Raw genomic sequence first — 10,095 nt, forward strand, 5'->3', positions numbered from 1 at the left:
TTTAATATATCACCTTATAATCTGTATTAATTTTATAATATTTTTTAATCTAATGTTAATAATTTAATATAATTAAAATTAGAAATTTTAAATTTTAAAATAAATAATCAATTATTAATTTAATATAATTAGAATGAAAAATTAAAAATTGAAAATGATAATTAATAAGTTGATAAGTGATTAGAATAGAAAAATTATTATATTCTATTACTGTTATATTATATTAAATAAAAATGAAAGTGAAAATATTGAAGAGAAACGTGAAGATGAATCAAAAAACAATTGAAGCAAGGCGACCGCCACAGCTGCCATCCATCAACAAATCAAGTTGTAAGATTCATCTATACTTCCATTTCCATACCCCCAAATTTTAGGGTTTATAATTCCCATCAGCTCAATCCCCTTAAAATCAATTTCTTATTTCTAAAAAATCTCCATCAATTTATACACCCAACTACGGATAAATCATAGGGTTTGCACTTTGTTCCAAGTTGAAGATATGGCCATCATAGGCGACGCTTTACGACAAGCATTCATGCAGAAACACGAATACGAGAGTCTACGTGACGAGGATAAAGCTTGGACTAAGCTACAAAGACCGATCTTGATCTGTGGTTTTGCCTTCATCACATTCTCGATCTTCATTTCTACTATTATTAGCTTGAACATAATATTTCCGAATGATCCCGGACGACGGCCGTTCTGCAGTGATCTGAGAATCCAGCCTCTATCGATTAATTTCAGCAGTATTGTTGCTGCAGACGTTCGTATCGGTGGTGGCGAAGACCGCGTGGGCGGTGCTTTTTATCTTACGGATCAAGAGACTGTTGATTATTACTGGATGGTTGTGTTTGTTCCTTCCGCCATGGTTTTTGTGGTGTCTGCAGTTTATCTTGTGGCAGGTGAGCTCTGCTTCCTTTTGTTCTAATTGTAGTTTGAATATATCGAACTGAAAAAAAAAGGTATAAGACAACGTGTTAAACGTTTTCCAGGCGTTCTACAACATAATCAATCAGTTAACAGGTTAAGCAAACTTCCATCATGAACACCTAGCTGCAATAATCACATTGAAAAACACACATCTAAACATCCCTACAGTAATGTTATTAGTGGAGCTTCACTTACCCTGTTGGCTGTTGGCAGTTTCAAGCTATCAGTATATTCTTTATAAATCTGGTCACTATTGTTTAGAAATTACATATGGATTATGTTTCATCAAGTAATCGATTAAGTAGTTTGCAAGAAAGAGCTGCCATGTGATTTTCATTGCATATGGTAGGGATTTATGCAAGAAAACTGAAATAACATTGAATAATAAGACAAATGTCATAAAGAAGTTCAGTAATTATAGTTAATTGCTACTAAGTTTTTGGGCATGCTTCCATTGATATGCAGGTATTAGTGTATCTTATACTGCTCCAACAAGACATGGATGCCTGAAGGTGGTTGAGAATAACTACTGTACTTCCAGAAGAGGTATCTTTAATACCCTTTTGACTTGTTTTCTGCTTATATTGGAGTGCATTTTGGCTCTTATGCTGTATACAAATAATAAAAGGTTCTTTCAAAAAGTTTATTCCCTACAAAATATCAGTTATGAACATACTATCATTTTAAAAAAAGATCCTTTCCAATATTCATTAATACATTATATTAACTTTTTGTTTATGACATAAAAATTGACAAAATATTTTCACTTTGTTACTACCAAAGATTGCTATTAGTCATTTGGTTCCACATAACTCATGTTGTTATTGGCTGCAAGGGTAAAAATGTCATTTTGTCTACTAGCATATCTCACCCATGGATCCAGTTATCATATCTATTGTCTTATTTTTAACATCTCATGTCCAATCCTTTTGATGTTCAGTTATAAAACTTTCAACTTCATTTCAAAAAACATATTTTGTCAAATGGGTAAAATAGTCATTTTCATCAATTGAACTTGTGCTTGCTGCGTTGGACAACTTAATATATTGTAAAACAATCGACAACCGTAAGTCAAGCACACTTTAGTAGTTTATTTAGAAAACTATGTATGCATAAATTGATAAAGAGTGAAACGTTGTTGCATAAATTGGTAAAAAATGAAGCATTTACTCGAAACATGTCTCTCATTTGTGTAAAAGACGTAAATACCCTTGCCATTTCTCATACTTATTTTCATGATTTACAGGAGGGGTTAGATGTCTATCAATTCTAAACTTAATATTCGCCATAATTTTCGGTCTTCTAGCACTATTTCTAGGTTCAACTCTCCTCACACTTGGTTCCCGGTGTTCGATCCCCTTATTTTGGTGCTATGAAATCTCATCATGGGGACTAGTGATCCTCTATGGCGGCACCGCCTTCTATCTCAGGCGGAAAGCCGCCACGGTCCTCGATGAAACCGAATTTTCCGGCCGGAATTTAGGGTTAGAGATGTTGGAAGCTAACACTGTGGAATTCACACCGGATGTTGAGAGGCGAGTAAATGAAGGGTTTAGATCGTGGATGGGAAGTTCGTATTTGTCGTCTGATGATGAAGATGAAGATGAGAATGATCCGAATGGTTATATGAACTTGTCTCGAACTAATTCGAGCAGACAAAGAGTGTGAAATGAAATCTGACTTAAACCCTAAACCCTGAACCCTAATTTGTAGTGTTTGATGTGATGAATATGAGAAATACTAACGGGATTTTGTGTGAACGGATGAGAAGAGAGGTGTTAGTAATGTGAATTATAGAGGTGGAGAAATGGCTATTTGTTGTAGTTGAGGTGTACAAAATTTTTAATTGTGAGAAATTGATTTTGTATTCCCACGTAGGCCGTTTGGTTGCTAGTTCTTGCTTTTTTTTTTTAATTAATTTATAATTTTGAGGTTTTGGGAACTTGGTGATAGTTGAAGAAAGGTCGGAGTTGTTATTGGTAGTTGCGAAGGCTTAACATATGTGTTGATGATTTGTAGAATGGGCTTGGCTTTGATGTAAGATGTGCTCTGTTTCTCAAGTTGGATGTTTGTATCTATATAACCTGTTTTTGTTACATTTTAGAGTATTATAGGGTTGTTTTTCTATGACAAAAGATGAATAGGGTATTTATGGCTTTGATCATATGAGTGATGGGAGAGTATATGAGTGATGAAGAGTGAGTTTATGTCTTATTAGGAAAAATGTATGTATTTTTTTTGTCCTGTCATATTAGTCTTAGATACATGGCAAATACAACATGATATATATATATATATATATATATATATATATATATATATATATATATATATATATATATATATATATATATATATATATATATATATATAGGGAAAAGTGAATATGTGGCTGTTATGTACCTAAGCTTAGGTATAGAACCTTTTAAACGACGTAGTTTTAAACAAAACAAATCCAATTTCATTTTATCTTAGTTTTGTTTTAATAGAATACCATTGAATTAAGTTCAATTATGGTATGAAAAATATCAGTTATATATATTTTTATTGCAAATGATTATTGAGTTTATAAAGAAAATAAAAAATCAATAGTTTTTAACGAATATAACTCAAGTGTTCTGTATTTCAATTGAAAAGATATATCCAATAATTTTGTGAAAAGTTTGATTGAGTTATGACATGGTCTTCTTTTATCTTTTATTCTATTAGTTTTCATTTAAAATTTAGTAGGGTTAATGAAATGGTCACGATTTTTAATGCTTTAAGTTCTTAAACACAATAAAGAAAAAAAACATAAATTTTATCGATTTAGTAAGTCACATGATTAATAAAGAATAGTAAAAGAGATATCATGATTAGTTTGAACATAAATGGATCAAAACTATATTGTTTGGAGGGTTCTATATATAAGCTTAGGTACATGACAGCCACATATTCCCTAAGCCCATATATATATATATATATATATATATATATATATATATATATATATATATATATATATATATATATATATATATATATATATCTTTACTAACTTATAAAAGAAATCCTATTATTTCTATAAATAGATCCAATAAAATAATATTATTTTTTTAAGACGTTCAACTCTCTAAGCGTAAAGTACAACTAATCATGAATAAAATAATATTAAATTTTAATCTGATTACCTTTGAAATCTTATCTCTTCCAAAAATTTGACCCGGTCTCTTATCCAATTAAAATAAAACAAATAATCCATTATATAGGCCCTTTTATTTGTAATTTTTTTAAGCTTTATTTATTATTTATGCCCTCTAATCGAAATTGACCAGTTAGTTGTAAAATCAAATACTTTGTTTAATATTAAGAAAAAATATCTATGTATGATTTATGACTAATAGAAAATTAGTATTCCATTTGTTATTCATGTTCCATGAAATATGGTTGTATTAATTTTATTATTTTTCGGTTTAAAACTTTAGATAGTAAAGTGGATAATAGGATATATCCGTTTAGACTTATCTGTATCAAGCAAACCGGGTTGTTAAGATTAACTTTGATTCTCCCTTTTATTAACTTTATCAATACCAATAAAGGTATAAGCAAGTCACTTCGTATGGATGTGTCCTGATTTCTAAAATGAAGAACTATAAACGTACACTACACACCAAAATATTTATTTTCTTTTGTATTGCGAGGGTTACATTTATTTGTTGCCGTAAAACCGATCGATAACAATATGCATATGTTTTGTGTTACTTGAAATCTAACATGTTTCCGTATAGAACTTATTGCCGACTATTTTTCGCCGCCGCTTTGCGCGGGTTTACGGCTAGTAATCTTATTATACAAACCTTACTATTTCTAAAAATAGATTTAAGACGTCCAAACCTTTAAGCTGAATGTACAAACATTTATCAACAAATTACAAAATACAATGCATTAAATACAAATATAAAATTAATATTGAAACATTCAAACATATATCCTTATCTTACCAAGGATTTAAATTTTAAAAAAAATCATACTTTTTGATTAGAATAAGTCAACATAACTTTTGAAATCTATATCTATATCTTTATCTTTATCTTAATTTTTTTTTTTGGAACCGGCAAATATATTATAAAGGCTTCACTAGCAAGATGCTAGAGAAGCGAAAGAGTACAAAATAATTAGTTTTACAAGATAACGTCTACATACACTTATCCGCATTTTAGCGGATTGTTACACCATAAATTCCAATCCAAGACACCTTTTTTGATTCTATGTTTTATCCAAGTGAATAATACCGTTTTGATATTATCCACTATCTTCGCCGGTTGACTTCTAATGTTTCTGAAAACTCTTTCGTTTCTTGCCTTCCAAAGGCACCAAACTGTCCCATATTTTATAGCTTCAGCAATTTTCTTTTCCTTTGGGCAGTTTCCCCATCTTCTGTCCTTCGTCAGCACCTCCTTGACTGTAGTACACTCCAAGATGGAATTCGCTATACCACACCATTGTTCCACCTTTGACCACACTTCTTTCGCCATCGGGCACTTTATCAGCAAATGATCCGTTGTTTCATCAATTACTTGGCACACATCACAAGTAATGGCGTTAACATGGGCCCCTCTTTTGATTAGCGCTACCTTTGATGGGATTCTATTTTGTTTTGCCCTGCATACGAAGCACGCGAACTTTTTTGGAACCGCGTTAGACCATGTGAATTCACCATCTGGTACCGGGTGGGATGCCCTATCGAGCCGTGTTCTTAACAATGCTACAGATAATTCCCCATCTTCTTCAAAATCAGATATCCATCTGTCGTTTGAGTTCGCCATCTTCATTACTTCTCTTTTCAACAAGCCTAATTTCTCCATTGCCTTAAATGATTTCACAATGTTCGACCATACACCACTTCTCGACGACTTTGCAAAGTAATCATTAAGATTATTTCCAAGCTTATGTATGGCCGTGGCAATGCGGGCCCATAGGTGTGTCGGGTCCACCTTGAGTTTCCATAGCCACTTCGATAATAGAGCCAGATTCAGAGTTCTAAGAGAACCCAAGCCCATACCATCCACCTGTTTTGGGGCTGTGATTTTTTCCTAGGCAACCCAATGTATACTTGACTTGTTTTCCGTCCCTCCCCAAATAAATTGTCTTTGGATTTTCTCCAGTTCTTTAATTACTCCAATTGGTGCAGCAAACAGAGATAGATAGTACGTGGGTAGGTTACCCAGTACTGCTTTTGCTAAAGTTACCCGACCTCCGAAGCTTAGTGTTTTTGATTTCCAAGTTGACAATTTTGACTTAAATTTATCAATTATTGGATTCCATGCATTTTTCTGTTCATATTGTCTCCCATGGGTACGCCTAAATATGTGAAAAGGAGGGCTGATGGTTCACATCCAAGAGGGGAGCCCACTCACTTACCTCACTGGGTTCACCTCCAATACTATAAACCCGTGATTTATTGAAGTTCACCTTTAATCCAGATACCACGTGAAAGCATCTTAATATTCTTGCTAGATTAGCGATATTTCTTTGAGACCAGTGACCTATAAACAATGTGTCATCTGCGTAAAACAAATGAGAGATATTAACGTTAGAGTTTGGGATTTTCATCCCGTCAAATAATCCCCGTTCCACCGCCGAGCTCATCATGACATGTAGTCCTTCCATAGCTATTATGAATAGGAATGGGGACATCGGGTCTCCTTGTCGAACACCTTTTGACATATCAAACTCCTTTGTGGGAGAGCCATTCACCAATACAGAAGCTTTAGATGATTCAAGACATCCTGCTATCCATCTCCTCCATTTTTCCCCGAAATTCATCTGCATCATAATTGAATCCAAGTACTCCCAGTTAACCGAGTCAAAGGCTTTATTAAAGTCAGCTTTAAATAGCAACATCTTTCTTCCAGTTTTTTGAGTCCAAGAAACTAACTCGTTTACAATGAGAGGACCCTCCAAAATATTGCGACCTTCTAAGAAAGCTGATTGGACTTCATTGATACACCCACCGATGTGTTTCCTCATCCGATTAGCAAGGATCTTTGCTATTATTTTGTATAGGGCTCCTATGAGATTTATTGGACGGTAATCTTTAAGGGATAATGGGTCTTTCACCTTTGCTGCTAGGGATATAAACGAAGAGTTACATCCGTTTGAAAATTTTCCCCATGTTTCAAAGTATTTTACAAACTCCACAATGTCATCTTTCACCAAGTTCCAATATGTTTTAAAAAACTTAAACGTAAAACCGTCGGACCCCGGTGCCTTATCACTGCCACAGGAGCTGACCGCCAATTTAATCTCCTCCACCTATCCTAATTATCTTATAAAGCATTTTTAGTCAAATGCTGAATTTTAAGTCGTACAAGCTTTAATGCACTATTTACAATTAATTTATGCATTAAATCTTATCTGGTCAACAATTGAAAAGGTAAAATAACCTCTTTACCACCCCCTCCCTTATTGTTTTGACCAGGTACCTATTCATATCCGTCCAACAACCTATTTGAAATGGTAGACTTAGTCAAAGTATGAGCTTATACAATTAATATAAAACCGATAATCACCATCGTTACTTCATAAAGAAACACAGTACACTTTGCTTTCTCTGTCTGTCTTGCCATTCTATCTTTTACTCTGTTTTTGCTTGATCGTGATTTTCATGTTCTCCACATCGTTTTAGGGCTTTGGGTGTGGCCGCCTCTGCCATGAACGTCGATTTAAACCCATGTTTTGAAAACCGGACCGGACCGGCCGGTTCGACCGGTTCAACCGGGAACCGGTCCCGGATCCGGTTCTTAAAGGCCAAAAAACCGGTAATCGTTTGAACCGGTGAAAACCGGTAAAAACCGGTCGAACCGGTAAAAACCGGTCCGGTTGAACCGGTAAAACCGGTCAAAACCGGAAAATTTAAAAAATATTTATTTTTTTTTATTTTTTGTATTTTTTATATAATTAAATATAATTATGACATCATCCGGTTTTTCCGGTTTTTGAGACCGGTCCGACCAGTTGGACCACCTGAACCATCGAACCAGTAAGACGACCGGTTCGGTCTCCGGTCCGGTTTTCAAAACCTTGATTTAAACGATGATCGTACCACCGCCTTCATGACACCGAAAGCCCTAGCATCCGATTCCCTGGGTTGTTCACCACAATGAACTACCACCACATACCACCTCTCACCCGCAAATAAGTGCTAATTAGTGGTTTTTGTTGCCATATCTCATTCTACCTGGTTCGAAAATCTGGAACGAATCAACCTCGAAAACCACGAAAAAACTACTATTGTTCTTGGTTCCAGGTTATTTTAAGTTCTAACATGTTTGATATTTCTCTTTTTTACCTTTTTAATCATTTATCATTTTTAGTTCCCATTGTTTATGGTTTTTGTTTTTAAACATATAAACAAATTTTTCTAGAAAATATAGAAGATAGAAGTGATGCAAGGTGGGAATGAAAGTCGAAATATAAACAAATGTGTGTTAACTGGGGTTAAATGCAAGAAATAATTGTGTTTTTCTATTTATATTTTGAATAGTCTTTTTAATTACTCTAACATGCACGTGTATGTGCAGATAATCAGGTTTGTGTTTGTGTGCATCTTGTGTATCCATGTGTGCAGATGTGTGTATGTGTGTATCTATAAGATAAGAAGGCGAGCAAGTGGTATTTTTGTGTAGATATGGGTTATTTTCTAGAGAATTTGCTCTTAGAAGTGGTTCATGGGTTTTATTTTTGCTTTTTTTCTTGCTCTTTTTTATCTTAATAATCTATATAGACCAGTTTGATTTTGTTTGTATTTACATCTGGAAATAAAGACCCGGGTTTGAGTATTGTTTGTTTTGATGCAAGGTAGATAGAATTTGATGAGCATATATCACAAGAGGGCAGAATCGTAATTAAGACTTTGTATTCTGATGGTATTATATAATTGTTGATTAATTAAACTCAACTACTAACATTGTGCACCTATTTGGATTTTTATTTACTGATTATTATTTTAAACTTTTTAAATTACAAAATTTGGTGATTATTAGTTATTGTCACATTCATTTCTGAAAAACTACCACAGTATATGATGCATAGGAAATCATTGTTTTGTTTGTGTTATGAATTACCTGGTTGTTAATGGGTGGTGGTCTTTCATTTTAATTTAAGTTCTATTAAGTAGATCAACGATGATGAAGAAGCAGGGCAACTTTGTGTATAGGCTATGAATACTTATATTTATTTTCCAGCTTTGGTGCACAAGTTATACATTTTTTTTGGGTAAAGATCTACAGGTACATTACCATTTCTTCCATTTTCCCTTTTTTATTTAGGCTAAATTCTATAACAGCAACATACTTTTCATTTTTGTATACCCAATTATAGCCCTATACTTCAAATAACAATGCTTGAATAAGAAAAATGAAATAATTGTAAATAAATGCAAAAATCTTCAAATAATCGTATTTTTCTTTTTGAATACCCAGTTATAGCATTTTTTTAACTTTACAAATGGTACTTTGAAACTACGTTGTTATTGTTTGGTATGTGTATGGCAATTAAATTTTATAACAGTTGCATTCAGTTTAGCAAGGAACCTTGTAAACATTTTGATACTTACCTAATTCATGCAATTCATACTCAAAGAGCTAGCTAGGGATGCACCCAACTGCAACAACCGGTCAAAATATTAGTAGTATAAAGATATAAGCGATAAGCCTAATGTTTTTAGCTAACATAAGTTTCTTTTTCTTATCAAATGTTGAGGACACATGTAGTTGTATGCCCTGTGGTTTCTCATTGGGCTTTATGTAATGACGATTATTTTGTTTTAATGTTTTATATTAGCCTTCTTAATGAAATTTCTAATTATATCACACGAAGTAACATAAAAACTAATTAAAATTTATTTTAAAAAGGCGACTTATTGACCTAAAAACTCATGTCAAATTGGGTCATGCCAAATTTGCTTTACAGTTTTGATAATTTTTAATCTTATATGTACTTAATACTTTTAATATATTACATATTATTACAAAACAATACTGCCAAAGTAAAAAATCAATAATTTTGTTAAATATCATTATTTATTTTTTAAGTTATAAATAAATTTTGATAGCTCTGTGCTCATTTACCCAACATAAATATTAGTGGGTTAAGTACATACAAAATGATGATCATGTCCTAATC

At 33.0% G+C, this 10,095-nt stretch overlaps 1 protein-coding gene across 2 annotated transcripts; it reads left to right on the top strand.

The window, feature by feature from the left end:
- Window positions 1-246: 246 nt before the first annotated feature.
- Window positions 247-2,823, top strand: LOC111885867 (uncharacterized). 2 transcript variants are annotated; one of them, XM_023882094.3, is made up of 4 exons: window positions 256-330; window positions 472-902; window positions 1,396-1,476; window positions 2,177-2,823. In XM_023882094.3, exons 2-4 carry the CDS (start codon window positions 500-502, stop codon window positions 2,596-2,598), a joined length of 906 nt encoding a protein of 301 aa, XP_023737862.1. In that variant the 5' UTR covers window positions 256-330; window positions 472-499; the 3' UTR covers window positions 2,599-2,823. The 2 variants fall into 2 exon arrangements, with proteins under 2 accessions (XP_023737861.1, XP_023737862.1); XM_023882093.3 differs by having other exon boundaries at window positions 247-902.
- The last annotated feature ends 7,272 nt before the right edge of the window (window positions 2,824-10,095 follow it).

This window comes from Lactuca sativa, chromosome 5 (genome assembly GCF_002870075.4).
Source record: "Lactuca sativa cultivar Salinas chromosome 5, Lsat_Salinas_v11, whole genome shotgun sequence".
Lineage (NCBI taxonomy): Eukaryota > Viridiplantae > Streptophyta > Magnoliopsida > Asterales > Asteraceae > Lactuca > Lactuca sativa.